Source organism: Sphaerodactylus townsendi, linkage group LG12, assembly GCF_021028975.2.
Source record: "Sphaerodactylus townsendi isolate TG3544 linkage group LG12, MPM_Stown_v2.3, whole genome shotgun sequence".
Classification (NCBI taxonomy): Eukaryota; Metazoa; Chordata; class Lepidosauria; order Squamata; family Sphaerodactylidae; genus Sphaerodactylus; species Sphaerodactylus townsendi.
This window is the reverse complement of record NC_059436.1, coordinates 42,363,713-42,386,060: the sequence shown is the minus strand read 5'-3', so window position 1 is coordinate 42,386,060 and position 22,348 is coordinate 42,363,713. Positions and strand designations below refer to the sequence as shown.

Below are 22,348 nucleotides of genomic sequence, written 5' to 3'. Positions count from 1 at the left end.
TCATTTGCCATTCATTGCCTTCATCTATCTCAGGGGTCTGCAACCTGCAGCTCTCCAGATGTTCATGGACTACAAACCCCATCAGCCCCTGCCAGCATGGCCAATTGTAGTCCATGAACATCTGGAGTCCATGGCCAATTGTAGTCCATGGCCAATTGTAGTCCATGAACATCTGGAGAGCTGCAGGTTGCAGACCACTGATCTATCTGCTCAGCAACCTTGGAATTCCTTGGAGTTCTCCCATTCAAATACTGACCAGGGCCAACCCTCTTAGCTTCCAAGATCTGATGAGAATGGGCTAGCCTAGGCCATCCGGGTGAAGGCAAATAAATATTAACCCTCTTAAAACAATGAGGCCATAAGTAAAAGAGTACAGAAATATTTCCATGGGGTTTACCATCTTAATATGCGTCACTTTATACTATCTAAGGGGGAATCAATTACTCTATAGCCGTGGTGGCGAACCTTTGGCACTCCAGATGTTATGGACTACAATTCCAATCAGTCCCTGCCAGCATGGTCAATTGGCCATGCTGGCAGGGGCTGATGAGAATTGTAGTCCATAACATCTGGAGTGCCAAAGGTTCGCCACCACTGCTCTATAGAGTTTCAACCCCCCTATTTTAAATTAGTAAAAGGAGAGACAGAACGGAAGAAATGGCACGCTGTAAACCCAACGTCTAAAGAACCCACAAGTTTCATACAACAATTCAGCAGCTAGTTTCTACTGATGTAGCTACAAAGTTAATCACTGGAAAACATTTATTCATACCTTAGGAGGTTAACCAGTAGAAAAAGTTGAAAGTATGGTATTAAGTATGGTGTAAGACCCCATCGATTAGAATGAACAAATACCAGCCCTGTACGGTAGCACCTGTTTACTAAAATGACCGTTAATTCAATTTCATGTTATCTGTATATTTATTTATTTATTTTATTACATTTATACCCCACCTTTTTCAGGGAGACTCAAGGCAGCTTACACTAAAATCCATACACATAGCTACATAATTACATTCGGTTGGAATTATTGTCCAACGCATCTCATCCATCTGATACAGTAAAAGAATTCTGAACTCCTAAGCATGAATGGATACCAGGGAATGCCCCATGGCCTCACATGCTACCTATTTGTCACCAGTCATGCCCAAAGTTAGCGTTTCAAGTTTGATTTGCTTTAGCAATGGTGTAGCACTGCATGTGCATAAGTGCCAAGTAATATTAATGTAACCAGGATTGCCTCGTAACCAGAGTTAGCAAATCCACTGCCGTCCCATAATCAAATTCTGGTCAAAATTCAATTGAACAAAAGTCCCTAGTTTGTTCCATGCTTGCTCCTCTTTTACTCCATTGAGCATTCCACTGTATATCCTTCCAATGATGTGACACAAATTCATGTGTAGTTTATGAACCTCTGAATACATTTGGTATGCATTTGATCCTTACTGCAATGTATTCTTCCATAATGATAATACATACCCCAAAGCAGAGGTGGGATCCAACCAGTTCTCACCACTTTTCTAGAAGTGGTTACTAATTTTTTCTGAGTGCCGAGAAGGGGTTACTAAAGCAACCTCCCTGCCCAATAGGGACTGGAGGTGCGTGTGTGCGGCAGTGCCACTGTTTTAATCCCACCACCATCGGAACCTGTTATTAAATGTTTTGGATCCCACCACTGCCCCAAAGTCTACTCAAGTGTGTACACCTTCCCAAACACACATTAAAAAAAATCCAGGGCATAAAATGGAAAAAAAGGGACAAAGAATACATGTGAAGTGCCAGACAACACTGATCAAAACGGGACATTCCAGGGAAAGTTTCGATCTAGGATGAATTCAAGTAGCATCTCTACTTGAGGCTACTGATCCCTAGGCGCAAAATAATCCAAAACATGATGTCTATTACAGCCCACTTAGGAAAAAAATGTTAAAATTTAATGGGAGTTTATTGGATCTCAGTTCCAGATAAGTCATCTGCTTTTTCCAGTTGTGGGAAGGTTAAATTATAGCCATCTGGGCACAGTCTTAGCTACAAAATAGACCTTGGTTCCAGCTTGTGACTAGTCAAAACTCACGTTTCTTGGAAAGTATGCTTTGTGCTCACTCCAGGAATTGCCTTCCATTCTAACCACGGGTGTGTCTAATCCCAGCTTCATAGCAACAGGAAAAAAACGCACCTCTCGGAATCCTAGGATCCTTTCTATATGTCCTTGGTAACATGGAGTCCCCCCCCCCCACCCAGGGAAATTAAAGATAAACAGCCAAACGAGCAAGCACAATCATCTCAAACATCTAAATATTACAACAAAAACCCACCCCAAAACACTGCACACACAGAACAAATTACTGACATTGTGGAAGAATTAAGAGAGATAGCCATCGACAGAACAGCGGAAATGACTGCCGCCTCTGTGATGAAGATGAGCTGGCTGGGGAGATACATTCAAGGCTTTCTTGCCCAAGCGGAACTCCGCAATAGTTCTGTTAACAATACCTGCCTGCGTCAATCTGGCGTATATTGAGTAACATTTTTGCCAATCAATGGGTGAAAATAATAACAAGATTAAAAGAGTTCTTTGATGCAGCCAGGAAATGAGTGGGCCTTTTTTTTTTCTTATGTTGCCCTTTTGCTTCCATTCAGCTGTTTCATTTAATGGGCGCTAGCAAAGAGTCCATCACTATGACAGATGGGATGTACAAAAAAGAAGCTGTATGTACTGAAAGGTCCATAAGGATTTCAGTGCTTCTCTGAGAGTTTTGAGCAGAGATATACATTGAATGTATCCTGTGGAATCCTGGACACCGGTGACCTAAATGCACTCTCTGTCACTAAACACAACGCTTTGCTTTCCCCCCAAAGGGATAGGTTTTTCCCATTGGGAAGGAGGCTGTGGCCATTTATGCACAATGTGATCGGTTTCACATTGAGCATACATTCCCTTCAAGTTGGATTCTCCATAACGCACACATTTCCCCCTCTCTGGAGTTCGCCGCACCTCAGATCAGAGAATCTCTGCAGTTTCTAAAACCTCTGAAAGCATGACTTTTCCTCTTACTCCACAGGGAATGTGAAGATAGACATAACGTGTTTGGTCTGCAATGGGTTTTCACACTCCTCCCTGCCTTCCCCTGCCCACCCAAAAAAGTTCTTTCTACTCTTTGGGGCAACAATTCAGAGTGATCAAAAGAGGGTTTTTTTTCCTTTATCTTTCTTATCATTTATTAATTTTAGCACTGCTGGGTTATCAGTGAAGCCCAAATTTCCACTGACATCCTCAGGACTTTTCACACGAAAGCATGATAAGAATTGACATGGTAGGCTCAAATTAGAGTTATAAAGGACATGCGGCTGCTGCTAGTGCGGATCTCTAATGCTCGGCTTTAATTTGTATTTCCACAGTAACATTAAAAACAGCATGTAGAGCAGTGATACTCACTAAGGCCCCTTCCGCACATTCAGAATAATGCACTTCCAATCCATTTTCAATGCAGAATAGCAAAATCCACTTGCAAAAAATTGTGAAAGTGGATTGAAACTGCATTATTCTGCATGTGCGGAAGGGGCCTAAGTGGCTAAGAAGCCACATGTAGCTCTTTGGCAGATCACATGTGGTTCTTCTGACCACCATTCCCCAATGTGACACCTATTTTACGTTTCAATAAAATGGGCAATGCCCTTACCCAGTGGAGCCTATGGAAGGCAGATGGTTCCCACCTGGAAACAGCCACTGCAGAAGGAAAACACAAGCTGTGAGCATCCCTAATGTGTAGGCCTCGTGCCTGGGATAAAAGTTAATGTGGATCTTTTGGATGATGGCAACAGTGCAAGTGGTTCTCTGAGACCAAGGGAATGATTTCCCACTGACTGTACAGTTTCTTCATGTCTACTCCACTTCACTGACTGACATTTGAAGGGGCACACATCACATGTTATCTTTTACTAGACATTATTGAGGTGATATTGGCCAAATAGATGCACAAACATCTACCATCCGTACTCGTAATATCTAGTTTGGATCTCAGTAAGGTATGCTATAACTAAACAGAACATAGATCTTACACTGGAGGTGAACAAGTAGGAACTGACAATAGATCAATTATTAATTCAAAATACCTTTTGAGTCGTTCCCTACCTCTGCCCTCTGAAAGTCACTCTACGATTTATTTATCCTAGGCTTGAGAAACAGAGAAAGCTGTGACATAACTATTGGACTATGTTTTCTTAGATATCCACAAGTTATGCCGACTCCACACTATGGAAACCTCAATGGAGGGGCTTGTAAAAGAAGTCTAGTGTTTACTTAAGGTATGATAACTCTGGTATGAAATCCTAGATTGAACAGGCTGGCCATTGTGTGTCATTTAAGTACCAACTAGCCATGGGTTATTAAAAACATACTGATTGAGGTCGAAGAAGTATGTAGGAGAGACGTATTTTGTTACATAACAATTAACCTTGTATCAATATGTTTTTAATAGGCAGATGGAATTTATTTAACATACAATAACTGCTTTATGAAATATAAATTAAATACATATTGCGAGAACTCAATTTACCCTTTCAAAAAAGAGACAGGGAGAAAGAAGATGATGGTGGTAGCTGTGGGGAATGTGGGGAAACAAAGGATCTGTTCAGACACTAGGCTTCTTGCTTATGTGAGCTGCCTCATCTATTTCTCCAAGACATACTGGGTGATCATGCTTAATGAGATAGGCCTGCTTGCACAAGCACACACCTGAGCATTACACCTGCTTGCACAAGCACACACCTGAGCAAGATGGTTAGCATCTGATCTGGCTCAAAGTCTGACTCACTGATAGCACCTCAAGCAAAACCTATTTAACTTTGGATCCCCTAAACTATGGTTTGGTGGCAGCACATGTGCTGTGCATGCATATAAGATCTCAAGCCCATGGGATCAAATCTAAAAGTCCATTTAGCTGTGCATCCTGTTTCTGACAGATAGACAGATGCTCTTGGGAAGGCCACCGCTAGGGTAGAAGGGCAAAAGATGTAACCAAGAAGGCAGCAAATAGCAATGAAAAAGCTCTATGGGATAGTTAAATGCTCGCATCTAACCTACCATTTCAGGGGAAAGTAACTGAGCAGGTGGAGGCAGAGAAACTGGAGGTTTTTCAGGATGACACACTACTTTTGATCCATTTTAATGTGGCTTCAGGCCTGTTTTGGGGAAAGAGATAGTGCTAGTGGCACTGGTACACAATCTTCTTCTTAAGGTAGAAAGGGGCAATCGTCCTTCACTGATTCTGTCAAACTAATCACCAACTTTTGACGGAAGGATCATTTAATTCTTGTGCAATCTTGTTACATTTTGTCTACAGTTCGATTAAGTTATTTTAAATGGCTTGGCCCAGTTTAAATCTCTCTGGACCCCAGTTTAAATCTGTCTTGGCCCAGTTTAAATTTCTCTGGGCAACACATGTCTTGGTTCGTGACAACAGTGTCTTAGATTATGTCTCAGTTTTGCAATCCTGCCCAGATGTTATTCAATTTTTTTAAGAATCTCTCTTCAAGTCTGGAGTGACCATATGCCTCTAGTGGTATATTTGACTCTATGCCTGTCAAGAGATGTGTTTGTATCTTGTTCTCACTCTATATTTCATAAAATCAGGTGTAATGAGCATACTAGACAGGCACTGAGTCTCTTCTTCATAGTCCTCAATTGATGCAATGCAGAATTGCATTGGTGTCAACTTCATTCCCGGATGACTGCATTACTAAAGTTAAGAATCTGGCTCAAATACTGGTTGGTGCCCTTGCAACTCTAATTAAAGCCCAAGTCCCTTCTAGGGCAACCTCCAATATTCATATCACTGTGGAATGCATGGCAATTAAAAAGTATATGTAAAAAATCTTTACGGACTATAGGTGCCAGGGTGCTAACCTCCCTGAGGAATACTTCACACTTAAGAGCCACCTCTCACTCCTTCTACGTGAAAATCTTCACAGACAAATTAGTATAAAGTGCTATTATTCAAGCAGCTCAATTGAATGATTCCAGAGGCTTCTGGTGCTTCGTCACCAATGGGATGTGTTCATCCGTCCCTTTTGTCTCTAATATTGATTTTGAAACATGGCATAGGTATTTTTATGACCTGTTCGGCGATGAGTCTGACAACATCAATGGGGACCATCACCCTTCTGCTGGTGATGCTCTCTGCTGGCCCCAATTACTAAAAACAAAATAAGACTATTAATCAATAATCTTAAATCTAACAAGGCACCTGGTCCCGATGGCATCCCAGATGAAATTTATAAATCATTCACCGATTGGGGGTGTCTTCTATTAGCTTCTCCATTCACTGTGGTGACTAATTCGGGCTTGGTTCCATCCTCCTGGACAAATGCCACTATTATCCCCTTGTTTAAAATGGGTGATCACAGCTTGCCAGTTAACAGACCAATCAGCCTCCTGGCGATCTCTGGCAAACTTTATGCCAATTAATCTATCTTCTCTCTTGGATTTTGGTGAAAAAAATTATTGGCATTGAATAGATTGGATTCATGAAGGGAAAGTCCACCTTAGACCACTGCCTGAGTATGCTCATTTCCAAATATGTACAGAAGGGTAAATTCAGTCTTTATGTAGCCTTCATAGATCTAAAGGGGGCATTCGATTCTGTAGACAGGGGCCTATTGTGCTCTAAACTAGCGAAACTTGGAATAGACCCCAGGCTCCTTATGCTAATAATGTCCCTGTATAAAAACCCCACCTGCCAAGTAAGAAACAATCCATCAGGCCACTTAACCCCCAGTATCATTGTATCCCAGTGAGTCAAGCAGGGCTGTGTGTTAGCCCCTGTGTTGTTTAATCTCTTCTTGAAAGATCTTGCTCTGACCTTGAACAGCATAAATTCCCATTGTCCCCATTTGGATAATGTCCCTGTTCCAATCCTTTTATATGCTGATGATGCAGTCTTGCTGTCCCATTCAAGGGTTGGGCTTAAGAATTTATCACTCAAATGTAATGATTACTATGTATCCAATCAGCTACTAATTAATCCAACAAAATCAAAAGTCCTGGTATTCTCAAATGTTTGTCGTCTTATGAATTGGTCTATTCAGGGCTCAGATACTGAGCAAGTTAGATCTTTTAAATGTTTAAAGGTTGTTTTCCAGCACAAACCTGGCTGGTCCAAACATAGAAACAAGGCTTTGAAAGGTAGTAAAAGTGTTGCTGCTGCTGTTCTGATGTTTTTTACCCTTAATAGTGACAGGGAGAAAGCTTGTTTTCTGCTGCCTCAAAGACTAGGACATGAAGTAATGGATTCAAGGTGCAGGAAAAAAGATTCTGGGAAACGACAGTCAGTGTAATTCCTCGTTGTTGTTGGCATGCTACATCCGTTTCAGAACTTTTGTATCTACCAGTTATTTGTTTCCAGGTTCAAATTAAGGTTCCGGTTTTAACTTTTAAAGTTTTACGAGGCCTGGAACCCACATATCTGAAGGACCACGTCTCCCTGAATGAGCTTATTTGCTAACCACCTTCACTGTGCCAACGTCTCTACATTCCCTCCTATAGGAAAGTGGAGATCATGGTGGCCCAATCCAAGGACTTGTATGGAGATAGGTCTGAAATGGCGGAAAAAGAGACCAGTGGAGGTCCCTTTGTCTCTTTTTTTCCCACCAGCTATTAAAAATAGTCTTATTTAACTGGGCCTTTAAGCAAAATTAATCAGTCAGTTGGGCTGCATTCAGATTTGCTGGTTTTAGAACAGTGGGTTTTTTATGCTATTGGCATTGTAACGTTTAGGATTATTGAAGCTTTTATTATTATTATTATTGTTTTATTATTATTATTGGGGCTGTTCTATAATGGTGGTATAAGAACATTTTATGCAAATGGCCCTGGGTTTACCATGAGGTAAAGAAAAGCAGTACAGCAGTGTTTTAACATGTTTTCCCTCACTGCCACAGATCACACCTTATTTTGAAGTCTAATAGCGCAAGCACATTGTCACTCTGGTTCACCTTTGAAAGAAATGCTGGTCAATAGGTGGAAACCACTCCAAGGTGACTGAGGTCTCTGTGCGATTCACAATCTGTGGTGAGATAGCTATGGGAGCAGGCTTCTTGACAGGTTGCCAGCTCTGGTACACCAGGTCCAGGTAACAGTGCATTCTAGCCACCTGATTGGGTGTGAAGGAATTGGTGCAGTCATCATCTGGGGGAAAAAAACAGAAGCTATTAGTCTTCTGAACATGTATGCATTGTATCTCTCATGGTGGGAGGGGCAAGGTGAGGCTCTCCTGGCACTATAAAATGAATATCTGACCTAGGGAGAAGGCAATGTTGATTATCTTCCAAACCCCTCGCCTGCCAGCTTTTGAGATGAATCCAGCAGTTTCACAAAATTCATATTCTGCACCCTTCAATCTCCCAAATGGCTTTAGGGATGCTCAATAGCTGGTAGAAAGACAGGAGAGGGGGAAAAGAACAAAAGGAACCCTTCACTGAAACTCAATGGTTTATCAAAGCAAGATCAAATAAGATGTGATAGCAAAAGACCCAATGCATAAACCCAGCTGTGTCTCAATCACAAAGGAGAGGATGGGTCTGTCCATATTTTTGAAGAAAGGAAGTGTATAGGTGGTGTGTGGGGGTTGAACCCTTCTTGAATCCACCACTCTCCTTCCCCCAAGTGTTTTTCTCCCAGTTGTGCTGAATTCTTTTAACAGTGTCCAGTTAAAGAAAACTGAACACCTGGGAGAGGAAACCATTGCGATAGGGTATGTTGTAGATGCCCAGACTTGGATGGCCCGGGATAGCCAGATTCCATTAAATCGTGGAAGCTAAGCAAGGTAGGTCATGGTTAGTATTTGGGTGGGAAACCACCAAGATCTTTAGGGTCACTATGTAATGGAGGGCAATGGCAAATCACCTCTGAACATCTCTTGCCTTGAAAAACTCAAGCAGTCACCATAAGTTGGTTGAAATTTGATGGCATTTTCTGCTATCACCAAGTTCTGGAGAGCAAGCCTTTATTGGCATAGACAACCGTACAACAATAATAAAAACGGATTAAAAAGCATATACAATACAGGAAATAAATGTTAGGTCGAAGGAAATCTACTGGCATTTAGTAATTTCCAGGAGAAACTCTGCCACTATCATACAGAGAGAAGGATCAGGATTGTCCAACAAGTAGTGTAATCTAATTAAATCGGGGAGATGGGGTAAATGTAAAGGAGTAAGATTCACATACTTGGATCTGATTTCCTTGAATCTGAGACAGTGTAGTAATTGGCGGGCCAGAGATTCAACTGAGCCATCATTACATGGGCACAATCTTTTAGCCTTTTCTTGCTTATTAAATCTGCCATGTAACAAGGCAGAAGGCATAACATTACGATCCTATCACTAAGTTGCAGATAAGGGAAGTTAAGTTCCTGTCACCCATACATACTGTTTTTTTCCCTACAAACTGGACCTCCCCCATACACCACTTTGTCACGGGGGCAGATCTGGTTATAAAAACAGAGCTTTGATTTGATAGGACTATTCTGAAAGAGTAACTGCTTAGGCAAAAATTATACTCTTAACTTGCTCATTGCCTTGCATGATAGATACTTTCTGTGCAGTCCCTCCCACCACTTCCAGCTCATTTGGAAATTATTCCTGCTGGAAAAGAGATTGGGTGGAGTACCTGTGTAGCTCATGAAATTGTTATACGGTGTGTTCTGAAAGCTGCGGAAGCCACACATGTCGTTGCCAGGAGACGGGTCGCCACAGAGCTTGTGTTTTGGAGCTGGATTGGTGTCACGGCAGAGGTCCCCTGTCTCAAACGAAGGCTCCGTTTCCATGCAGGGATCGCTGCAGGAAAGTATCTCAGAGATGCCTCGAAAGACATGGTAGAGTCCCAGGCTATGGCCTATTTCATGGATCATTGTGTGTGTGTGGCCTGGTATGCCATAGAAGGAAGGATTCAGTACAATTCCCCCTGTGCAGAGAGAAAATGGGACAGTTGTTTTCACATTGTACATACAAAAAAAATGTAACAGGAGAAGATGGTACTTAGAATTCATTCCAGCAGATATGATGCAACTGAAGCAAAGATGTCTACGTTTGCTTCCCCTGGCATCATTTGCTCTGCTTTAGGCATCACGACAAGTTTTTCATTTCTGTTGCTTCGTCCTCAAATCCCCCATTTTAATTTAACTTCACTCAAGAGCAGGTGGATGCCATGATTCTGTGATTCTGCCCCCTCTTCTGTTTCCTTGCTCCAAGTTTCCACCATAAAACGTATGAATTTTCCATCATATGCAAATCAATAAATCAGACATATACTGCAACATAACTGTCATACGTATAAATTACATACTGAAAAATCCATACCAGCGTATGAACAAATCGCCAAAGATAAATGCAAAAAGGTGAGAACTTAAACTTTTGACAAAGAAGAGGTTTTTTTTTTGGGGGGGGGGTTAAACCCCATTTTTCTCTACCATAAGGAGTCCCAAAACAGCATTAAAACATCTCTTCCCTTCTCCACAATAGGAACCTTGGGAGGTAGGTGGGGCTAAAAGAGTTCTGAGAGAACTGTGGTTGGTCCAAGGTCACCCAGCAGGCTGCATGTAGAAGAGTGGGGAAACAAACCTGGTTCGCTAGAGTTTACTACTGTTTACTACTGTTAACTACTATACCACAAGTGAACATAAAATAAATGGAACAGAGAACATTTCCTTAGCCCCGTTTAGGATTTAAAAAACTAGGTTTGTCAGATAGCTGCCATTTTTTGGTGAGGACAGTAGCTGTGTAAAATTGATAAAAATGCCCCTTTAACATATACACCTTAATCTGAAATAAGCAATCCCATAATCAGAACAACCTGGCGATCAGTGAAAGGGTCTGTTTGTTTGGGTTGCATCTTCCTCCTCAACCAGCTTGGGTCAGATTTCAGCACTTCTCCCTCCCCCATCACTTTGGAAAGAAGGAACCTGTATCAACTACAGCAGTGGCGTAGTGGTTAAGAGCAGGTGCATTCTAATCTGGAGGAACCAGGTTTGATTCCCCGCTCTGCTGCTTGAGCTGTGGAGGCTTATCTGGGGAATTCAGATTAGCCTGTGCACTCCCAAACACACCAGCTGGGTGACCTTGGGCTCGTCACAGCTTTTTGGAGCTCTCTCAGCCCCACCCACCTCACAGGGTGTTTGTTGCGAGGGGGGAAGGGCAAGGAGATTGTAAGCCCCTTGGAGTCTCCAACAGAAGAGAAAGAGGGGATATAAATCCAAACTCTTCTTCTTTTTCTTGTACTAGAGATCAGAAGAGTCTGCTATACCCATGTACTCTGACTGCCAACATGTGCTCACTGTAGAAATAACCACTAAAAATTGTACTGGTCTTTCCCCACTTACTCCTTCCAACCAGAGTTATCCATCCTTTAGCAAGAGTGTTCCTGGACAAAAAAAAGGTGAAATTAAAAACACCCCCATTACCTTCCACTCATTTCAACTGCTATTCAATTAATGTTCTTGTACACTGAATAAATACACTCGTATGAATCAACTGAGTTATGAAAGGCTGCAAAAGGGCCCCAATATCTATTTCTCTGGAACTGTAATGCTGGGGGAAAACAAAAATCCCCTTTTAATAAGAACATGCACTCATGCTTTCATTCTTCAGGAAAAAAGAGTAATCGTAATCCCAATTTTGGCACATGGATTCTGAGCTAACAGCTCTGGTGTTACCCTGAACGGGCAATCCCCACTGAAGTTTGGGGAAATCAGTTTGAGACAGAGAGGCAGCAAGGAAATTGGGATTGATAAACCTATGTATACCAAGATCGTCTCTGGTGAAAACTTTTCAATGAGCAGGTGGCTGTAAAATTGAATGTGTTTTAATAAAATACCAATAAAACAAGCAATGGACAGACACATATAAAGCATATAAAAGCTGACTAAGAGAAAAGGAAGGAAGCTGGAAAGTGTTTCCAGGATGGGAGAAAGTTGTCTGTCTGGCAGGGATGTCCAGGGAAAGCAGTGATGAAGATGAAAAGGCAAGTGGGAGTGAGTGTACAAATCCAGGGTGCACATAATACAAGGGCCGTTTTTGTACAGCCCATTACAGTGTTGTGCCGTCGGTGTTATTGGCAACGCTGCAGCAATGGAGCATTCGCATGGGCGGGTGCTCCGTAGACAGTTAGTGCATCGGCTGAACCCCGGCGCTTCGCACAGCTGCAAACGGTCTTCTTTTTTCCCCAGGATAGACATCATGGGCGTTTGGCACCAGGCTTGACCAGTGTGGGCTGCCATTGTGGAGGGTGGGCTCTGCGGCATCGATTCCTGATGGGCGCTTCGCATGACACCGACTGCAGAGCGCCATTGTTGAAAAGACATGCTCAGTGAGTGATTTTTTAATAAACTGTTGTGGGCCCACTGGAGCATTGCCACATTGCTGCAGCATCGTTTCTGCAGCGACGGCCATGCAAACTCCCTGTATATAACGCTGTTTTTATCGTCCTTCCACTGGCTGTTTTGACCTGTGCAGAAATGGCCTGTGAATAACCAAAGGACCAATACTGTTACCCTCAAAAGGGTCCCGAGGTGGCAGAAAAGCCAGAGACAAAGGATTGATTACTTGCCTGTGGTTTGAACAATAAGACAGGCTTGATGAGTCATCAGGTCCCAGGAGAATGCCTGGGCTATTCTTTTGAATACTGTTGGGAAGGGTGCAGATAGGGGAAGTGATGATCTGCTTGGAGCATGGATTGAATCACCTTGGGGTGGCACAATAGGGATTAGCTAGCCCCACTGTCCAGCCATGTACAGTTTAGGGGGAAAGTTCAGCTGCTAATCTCCTTCCCATCCAAGCATGACACACAAGACGGATCCCACAATTCTTTGTGGGGCATCCATTTTGGGGAGAACAGTGCCTTGCTCTGACACCAGTCTTTGGCCCCATGTCTTGATGACACCCATTAGTGGGAGTTGGGGGCCAATTGTTTATACTAGATGAAAGTGGCACACAAGAAGTTCAAATGCAGGTTCAAGTAGTGTAGTGGTTAAAGTATTGGACTAGAACTGTTCAAATTCCTACTCAATGGGGGAGACGTGGGCCCAGCTATTCTCTCTCAGGCTGACATGCCTGATCAATGGATCAATGGCCTGATAAGGCAGTTTCCTGTGGGTTCCCTCTTAGAAGAACCAGGTACACTGCCCTGAGCTCCTTGGAGGGAAAGTAGGATATAAGTATACACAAAATATACAAAATGTTGTATGAGAATCTGGCATGTGGACAGCCTGAACCTCCTGAGCTGGATACCCCCCGCCCTGCCAAGAAACAACCATACCCTGAAATTAAGGCCTCACAATCTCCCATGCCACTCCTAAAACATTATGAACATTAATGGGAAAAGAATAGGTAAATTTGGCACCAATTCCTCCGAGAGGAATATACAAGAGGGCCACGCAGCTGCTTTGGAATTTACTGGAGCAAGTTCTCTGCTCCCTGGGAGCTATCCGTGGTGCTGCAAATCCTACCACTGGTCTTGCCTCTGTCTTTGGTTTCCTGATTATCAGTTAGATCCTATCCTTGTCTGGGTTGCCTTCCTGCCTATCAGACGGACTGTCCTTGCCTTGAGCTTCTTGGTTATTGGTCTGTCTAGTGCAGCTTGACACCTTAGTTAAGACACACTGCAAAATTTCTTCCCTTTTCTTTTTTCTTCCCTTTTCTATACACACACCCCTCTCACCTTATCCATACACTGGTGAAGACTACTAACCTGTTCTGGGAATGCATTATTACAGAAACATTTTGTGGGTGCTGTGATAAGTGTGCTAGCACCTAGGTTATCAATTCAGATTTAGACTGCTTTGTGCTGGAGGGAGATTACATTTGTGGCTGAGGGAATTGCTGATTGCCTCGCTGGGCCAAACAGACAGCACTCTCTTAGCAAGATGGTACAGGTTGAATAGGTTAACCCCTCCCTTTGCACATTAGTCCTAATAGAAATTTGGGTTCACGTGGATATGATTCAGAAAGAAAAAACCACCTGGGAGACCAAACTTCAAAACTTTCAGCAACTCAGATTCCTTGTTTGGCACTCTATATCCATGAAATGTGTATGTGTGAGGAGAGTTTTCAGATACCATGGGCCTCCAAAAAGACAGATAAGAGGGTTCTAGATTAAATCAAATCTGCATTCTCACTACAACCTAAAATGACTGAATTGAGGCTGTTGTATTTTAATCATATCATACGAAGACAAGACTCACTGGAAAAGAATCATGACAGAAAAAGGAAATTTGTTCAATGAGACTGTATTGTATGATGGACCTAAGTATTAAGTTAGATTCCAATTTTCATTTCTAAAAGACCTGGGGGGGCGGGGAGAAGAGGAAAAGAAAAGATGAGTTATATACCCTGTGCTTCTTTACCTTCAGGATACCCTGATCTCCCTACCTTAAGGATTCTCAAAGTGGCTTACAATAATTTCATTTCCATTAACATAAGCATAAATTAAAAATTACATAAACACATCCAACAGCGTCGAGCATGATTTAACAAGAAAAAAGGAAATTATCCACATAGATTAAGGTCAGATCTGAGAGCTCCACAGTTTCATCAGATTTGAAAGGAAATCACTAAGAAGAATAAATGTATCAATACAATCCTCTACACAAGTGATATTATATTACAATTCAAGTAAAACAATTTTAACAATTTAAAAAGTAAAGTGGAACAGCAGTAGGTATCCCAACAGGCATAATTAATAATGTCAAGAGGATTTTTATATTTTTTTAGCTTTAACAGTATTGTTAAAAACTTGGCTCCCAGAAGTGAACTTCCAGTGCCATAATCTAGCAGCAAAAAAAAAAAAAATGAATTAGCGTGGCCTTGTTTACAAATCTTTTGGTCTGAAGTAAGTACTCACTATGAGGCTCATGATCACATTATGAACAATATCTTGTGAGGCTGGTGAAGCTGAGAGAGAGTTCTGAGAGAGCTGTGACTGGCCCAAGGTTGCCCAGCAGGCTTCCTGTGGAGGAGTGGAAAATCAGGTCTGGTCTTCCAGATTAGAGTCTTCCACTCTTGACCACTATAGCAGTGGTGGCGAACCTTTGGCACTCCAGATGTTCTGGACTACAATTCCCATCAGCCCCCTGCCAGCATGACCAATTGGCCATGCTGGCAGGGGCTAATGGGAATTGTACTCCAGAACATCTGGAGTGCCAAAGGTTCGCCACCACGGCACTATAGCATGCTAGGAGAAATCTAGTACAAGATATTATTCTGAAGACAGGATGAACAGTATAAAACAGCGCTCTTTTGCTGGTGGTCACAATCCATGGCAAATAGGGAGGAGTTGCTTAAAATCCAGAATACCCTATGTTTGCCCTCAAAAGTTCCGAATGACCCTTAGGATTTGTACACCACCCCTGTGGAGAGGGGTATGGCTCATCATAAAGATCACTACTTTAAGGGTTCCAAGGGTTAAAGTAGTTTGAAAATCAAGGCACGAGGCTATACCAGCTGGGTGGATTTCAGCCAGACAGAAACCTGGCCGGTTATCTTGCAACAAACCTATTACTTTTTTAAAATGCATTTTTTCCCATCACTAGCGATATTGGCAGAAGTCTCCCTAAGTGATCAGATAAAAATCACAATACAGGCTGGCTTGACTTTATCAGGGCAGAAGCAGCTCAGCAGGTTGTTGTGTGCCCCCCCCACCCTTTATTTTTCCTTTTTAGACTTGTGGTGGGGGGTGGAGAGAGATACGGTATGTATATTTTTTCAAAGCTGTCAAAAGCCTAAATCAGACACAGTTTCTCCACCAAAATGATGGCTCCCTCACCCACATGATCTATATTCAAAGCTTAGATCTGGACAACAGCACATATTTCATTTTACTTTGTTATTAAACACATATTGCTTTTTACGGAAAGAAAAGAGGAGGGGAAGAAAAGGGTACAAGAAGATTAAACACCAACGAGGGAGAAAGAGGGCAGAAATGGCTGTTAAAACAGGAAATTAATTTCTTTCCCCTTTTTTTCTCATTTCTGAATAAACTTTAAACTATCCTTAATTCTTTTTTTCCTTAAAACTTGCTTTAAAAAACCTTCACCTCTGGATAAATAATCCTGACAATATACTGCATTCACAATGCTACAGATTAAAATTAGGTAACTGTAAGAATGGTAGGGTCTACTGATGTCCCAGTAGGAGGTGCTGCAGGAGAATGCAACACCAATGATCCAAAATATCTAGCTGTCCATGGCCATTTGTGCACTTGTGGTCCATTTCCCTTTGACCATAATTCCCTTCAGTTTAGATTCTCCGTACTGCACACATTTTCCCTTCTACTGAACTCACCTTGCCTCAAATCAGAGAATCTTGGTGGTTTCCTAAACCTTGGAAAGTGTAACTTTTCCTCTCACTTCTCAAAGAAGGTGAAGGGAGACAGCATGCCTTTGGCTTGCGTCTGGTTTTCTTCTCCCCACCTTTCTCCATCCATCCAACAGCAGTTCCTCCCACTTTTCAGGGGAGCGATTTAACAGAACAGAAGAGCTTTTAAAATATTTTAACACTGCTAATCTATCACTGGAGCAACAGACCGGTGAAATTTACATGAAATTTGCATTGTCTTAGTATTGAGCATTGGTACTATTTTTAGGACAGCAAATCTACAATAAGAGCCAGCGTGGTGTAGCAGTTAGTGGTTAAGCTGCTGGACTAGGTCCTGGGAAACAGGAGCAGCAGTGGCATAGGAAGTTAAGAGCTCATGTATCTAATCTGGAGGAACCGGGTTTGATTCCCAGCTCTGCCGCCTGAGCTGTGGAGGCTTATCTGGGGAATTCAGATTAGCCTGTACACTCCCACACACGCCAGCTGGGTGACCTTGGGCTAGTCAAAACTTCTCGGAGCTCTCTCAGCCCCACCTACCTCACAGGGTGTTTGTTGTGAGGGGGGAAGGGCAAGGAGATTGTAAGCCCCTTTGAGTCTCCTGCAGGAGAGAAAGGGGGGATATAAATCCAAACTCCTCCTCCTCCTCCTCCTCTTCTTCTTCTTCATGCCATAGTAGCTTGCTAAGTGACCTTGGACCAGTCACACACTTTCAGCCCTGACCTTGGCTAGTATTTGGAATACCAGGGTGAGGCAGAGGCAGGCAATGGCAAACCGCCCCCCAATGTATCGTGCCTGAAAACTTTCTGGGGTCAGTTGTGACTTGCCAGCAAAAAAAAGAAAAACAATAGTAGAAGAGTTTAGTGCACACTGGCAAGTTGAAGAAAAATATAAGAAGTGTGGCTACCAATCTTGATCCTCCTTGATCTCAGATTGCAAATGCTTTAGCAGACCAGGTGCTCAGGAGCAGCAGCAGCAGAAGGTCATTGCTTTCACATTCTGCTCGTGAGCTCCCAAAGGCACCTGGTGGCCCACTGCGAGCAGCAGAGTGCTGGACTAGATGGACTCTGGTCTGATCCAGCAGGCTCGTTCTTATGTTCTTATGTTCTTATACACTCTCACCTTGGCTTTGAACTCACAGGTAGCCTCAGGTTAGGGAAATCACAGCTTTTCAGTCTCAGACCACTGCTTATACTGTGAAGACAGTACTGACCTACTGCACAGAGTTCTTGTAAGGACTGCCAAATAATGGCATGCATCCAACCATCCCAGGAAAACAAATTAAGCACACTGTCCTTAAGGGGAAGCAGCAATCTCCCTATTCTGCCTCAGCATCAAAAATGTTGTCCTGCAGGTTAGCAGATCCTTGGGAACAGTTTGGCGTCGATCTGCAGGGGGAAGGGGGGATTGGTGGGAACCAGCATGACCTTATGCGTACTGGCACTTTTTAAAACAAAACAAAAAACAACAACACGTGATTCCAACCCCAGCCTTTTTTTATAGACTCAGGAAGCTTTCTTTATTTCCGCTTTTCACCCGAAAAGCTTCCAGAGAAAGAAAAAAGGAATCAAAACATCATAAGTTAAAAAAGAATACAATGACAGAATATCAAGTGTTGCTTGGGGAGGAGTTGCTCAGCTGGAACTGGAAGGAAACATAATGGAAGAGAGCCTGGCTAATGCCTATTCTGCTTTCGATGCCCTTATTACACCCTTTTCAACAAAAAGAACTAAGTAGAATCGTAACTTCCTCTGCCAGAAGTTGGACCAACTTTGTATTAGAATACTCTGCTTGGGTCCTAGTGCCTACTTAGTTCTGTTAGGTGGGCACTAGGATCCAAGTGGAGCATTCCTAAACAAAGACAGTTCAGCACATGGCAGATGAAGTTACCGAGTGCATTTTATTGAAAAGGGTCCAAAGGAGGATGGTGGGAAACTCTTTCTGATGGTTAGAAAGTCACCTGTGCTTCTGCAGATGACCACCTGAGTGCCAATACACATACATATACATACACATATACATATACATATACATATATACATACAATATATATATACATATATATATACAAAACAGGTAGAATGAAAGCTCCAGGTCAGCTAGGCTTTCAGAAGCCTATCATTACTTGGTTGCCAGACTCTGGATATCTGGCAGCTTCACTGCAGGATCCAGCTTCAAAGCCCTGAGCAGGTGAACATATCTTGCAAGTAAGATCACCCACTGCCCCACCTTGACCATGAGGCCAAGTGCCAAATGACTCTAAATCATCCATTCCCCCATGATTCTCTACCACCAGCTTAAGCCTGAAATAAGGGGGCTGTTACAAAGCATCCCATTGGACAAGGAGATTAGTGCCGTACATGCTGAGCAACAGGCAGAGGCTAATAAATCACTGTTCGGCACCCCCCACTTCTTTCGTGAACTTGCTTCCCTCCCTAACCACTTTACAAATTACACACATGGAAAAGATGCCCTTCAAAGTAGCTTCATAGAAAAAAGGTGAAATATTTTCAGTCTGACATCATTTGAGAAATACCACAATATACTTTTGGGTTTGTAATTTAATATTTTCCTGGTTGTAAGCCGTGGAGCAGGGAATATTCTTATGTTTTGTTTTGTTATTTTCCTAAATCCCCGTAGCTATTTAAGATGATTACTGGAATGATAAGAGATCAGACCTAAGGTTAATTCTTGCTGGCCTATTTTTTCTTCACTACAAGGGCAAGTAAAAGGGGGCAGGTTTGAGCAAGGTCAAGGTTACAACTAGGCACAATAGGACATACCTCATGATTCACAGTCTAGCAGAGGGCACACCATCTACCAGATGTATGTGGGTCCCTCCAGAGCATGGGAGATCACCATAAAAGGGGACTATAATGCCATCAAGGCAGTAGCGAAGCACCAAGGGGGCAGGGTGGGGCGTGTTGCACTGGTGCGGGGGCAGGGTGGGGGCATTCTGAGGGAGTTCCAGGGCATGGCATGGTAGGGGCACAGGATGCAGGCACGCCCTAGGTGCAGTACCCCCTCACTCCACCCCTGCATCAAAGTCCCTGGGGAAACCTCCTGTTTCATACGGTGACTACTGTGGAATGTTTCCACATTACTTCTAGTCTTGCTGGCATCAACAGATTTACAAGGAACATGAAAGGGTCAGGAGCCACACCCTCATCCAGGAGGAGGTGTGCATGCACATCCTTTTGAGGATGCAATATACATCACTGGGACTTATGCAGCCACCTCACCAAAGATCTCGGAGCCAGCCCTCCAAGCCAGACTCACCCAAATGTAGCAAAGCTTCTTTGTCCCAGGGCCAAGTGGCCACGCCAGCCAACTCTTCTTCAGAGGAGTTAGCGAAGAAGATGTTGAGATGTGTCGACCCGTCCAGATTGAGGATGTTCTTGAGTTCTTTGACATCTAAGTATGCCCTACGATGGAAGGAAGACAAATCAGACAAGTATGAGCAACTGCTCAGGAAAGAGAAAAAAGCCTCCTAAGATATGTCAGCTTTTGGATAGTATTCTAATAATAAAAACTTTGCTTAAGATAAGACTGTATTATCACAGGAATTTTGTATAGCATTCTTCTTAGATAGGCTAGGACTACCATTTCTCTATGATACAGCTGGGGGAACTGAGGCTCAGAAAGAGTGTGGGGGCTCTGAGGTAAATGCTTTCTGGACTGAAGAATGCCCAGTCCCCCACTATAGCCTCTCCTATAGGTTCTCTGAACCCCAGCTGCCCACAATCAAATAAAAAGGGTAACACACGCTTCGAATAAAGGATTGTAGCACATAAACCATGAACTCCCTAAAGGTCTCTTTTTTGGAAACCTGCTAGTTCAAAATTGTAATTATATGTGAGGTAAATAAAGATTACTTTTCTTTGGACATTTGACCCAACAGGCAAGACACAGGTACAGATGAACAACAAAGATTTTTTAAAATGTAAACATGGTAAATATTGTGCGTGGCTCACTTAATCTATATCTATAAACGTGAAATACCACTGACTGACTCACTGACTCATCAAAAGAACTCAAAACCCACAGAACCTACAATGTTGAAATTTGGCACACTGGTTCATTATGTGGTTTAGGTGCTCACTAAGAAAGAATTTTCCAAAATATTCAGTTTTACTCGAGTTATTACACATTTACTGTTGAACTCTGGCCATCTGCGTTACTGTTGAACTCTGGCCATATGCGTGAACATTCTAAAGGTGACAGTTAAAAACCTGCTTGCCAAGCTAAAGGATACAGTACGGGGAGTTAAAATGATTTGCTTCATTGCAGATTTTAACAGCTGGGCACTTTGACGTTCTACTTCCATGTGTCAAACCTAATAAGTTCTGATAATGCCCACCAAACAACAAGCACAATTGAGCCAATGGTACCAACTGGATTCTACCACCGACCTCCTCGCTGCATACGAATCTGTTCCTTCTGTTGAAACAGCTAAAAGGAGGAGAGGGATTAAACACAGAAAGCGATTTACAGATTCAGTTAGAAAAAAACAACTACAGGAAGCTGCTGCAAAATATGCGAAAAACAACCCAAATGTTCACAGAGAGGCTGTGATGAGGTATGCTGAATGTCACCCCGAAGTTCATAGAGAGGCTGTGAAAAACCATTCCTCTAAAAACCCTCATGTTAACCAGACCGCTACAGCCAAATACAACAAAAAATATTACAAATCAAATTCTCACCTTGGACTAAAAAATATTTGTCGGGATTTGAATATGGATCTCACATTGATTACTGTGGAGACAAGGTGATTGATCTCGGACTTCGATTGCCCTGTGCTTGGTGTCATGCTCTGAAGTGGTGGGATGAGCCCCCAGGAATGTGCCGCAGTGGCGGTAAAGTTTCCAGCTCCCCGTCATTCAACCCTACCCTAAACTCCTCTTCTACAGCTCTTTCTCTCACCTATCAGCATCCAATGGCAGAACACTTTATTTCTGCTTCCCAGAAATACAATGGATGCTTCCAAATGACGTCTTTTGGAGCCCGAGAGGTGAAAGAGAGCAATAACACATTGCATTAGAAAAAGACAACTACAGGAAGTTAAGGTCAAAATATGCAAAACCCATCAGTCCACAGACAGTCTGTGAGAAAATATGCTGCATGCCACCCCAAAGTTCACAAACAGGCTGTAAAGAGGTATGTTGAATGTCACCCCGAAATTCATACAGAGCCTGTGATGAAGTATGTGTAGCGAAGCACGGGTGCCCTGCTAGTCTAAAATATAAGGTAAAACTGGCTCTCAAATAAGGCCAATCAATCCTGAAAGGAGATTTGATTCTTGCCAGGTTACCTCAGAAGCTTCAAGGCACCTTTGAACAGAACCTACGGACCAGTTAGGAATGACTCGCCCTTAACAGGATGCTGATTTGTTACGTCAAAATAAGCATCCCCCCCCCCCCCAAACACTAACTAAAAGCCAAATAAAAGCCCAGCTAAGCTAAATTTCCTTTCCAGAGCCGCAAAATCTGTCTCCAATGGGGAACTTTTTCCCGCACTTCTTAAGCAGAGGCTTGCTCATCCCCTCCCATTAAGTGGAATTCTGTGGTCTCTGATTGGTTGATGATCACTTGGATTTGCATGAAGCCAATATCCTGATGGTGGAGAGGTGGGACTTTTAAGGATGGTCATGGGGGTGGTGGGGTTGATCAGGACTTCCTGGTGAGACAGTGGCTGAGATTTCAATGTGCAACTTTATGGATCACACCTCATTCTCTTAACCACTCCACCTGGTCTTAAACCACCACCATAGTCATTATTTCCCTTTAGGATGATGCAGTAGAGGTACTAACTTTTGTCTTCTGAAGATGCTTCTGCCCTTTCCTACCAAAAGAACTAAGTGAGGTCAGCAGTGCTTTGGCAGAAGAGGGAAAATACCATGTTTGAGCAGCAGAAAACAGTCCTATGGTGTCTGGGGTTGGAAGAGGGTTGCAGGGGGCTTAGGAAGGCACGGCTTGGTGTTTGGGGA

The 22,348-nt window shown here is 42.9% G+C and overlaps 1 protein-coding gene across 1 annotated transcript in view; it reads right to left on the bottom strand.

Moving 5' to 3' along the window:
* PAPPA (pappalysin 1) overlaps nucleotides 1-22,348 on the bottom strand; it is a 299,243-nt gene that overhangs the window by 220,672 nt on the left and 56,223 nt on the right. Inside the window, exons 3-5 of the mRNA XM_048512627.1 lie at nucleotides 19,642-19,787; nucleotides 9,668-9,961; nucleotides 7,993-8,185 (exon numbers count right to left, since the gene is read on the bottom strand). Coding sequence (XP_048368584.1) covers nucleotides 7,993-8,185; nucleotides 9,668-9,961; nucleotides 19,642-19,787 — 633 coding nt within the window. The remainder of the gene's footprint in view (nucleotides 1-7,992; nucleotides 8,186-9,667; nucleotides 9,962-19,641; nucleotides 19,788-22,348) is intronic.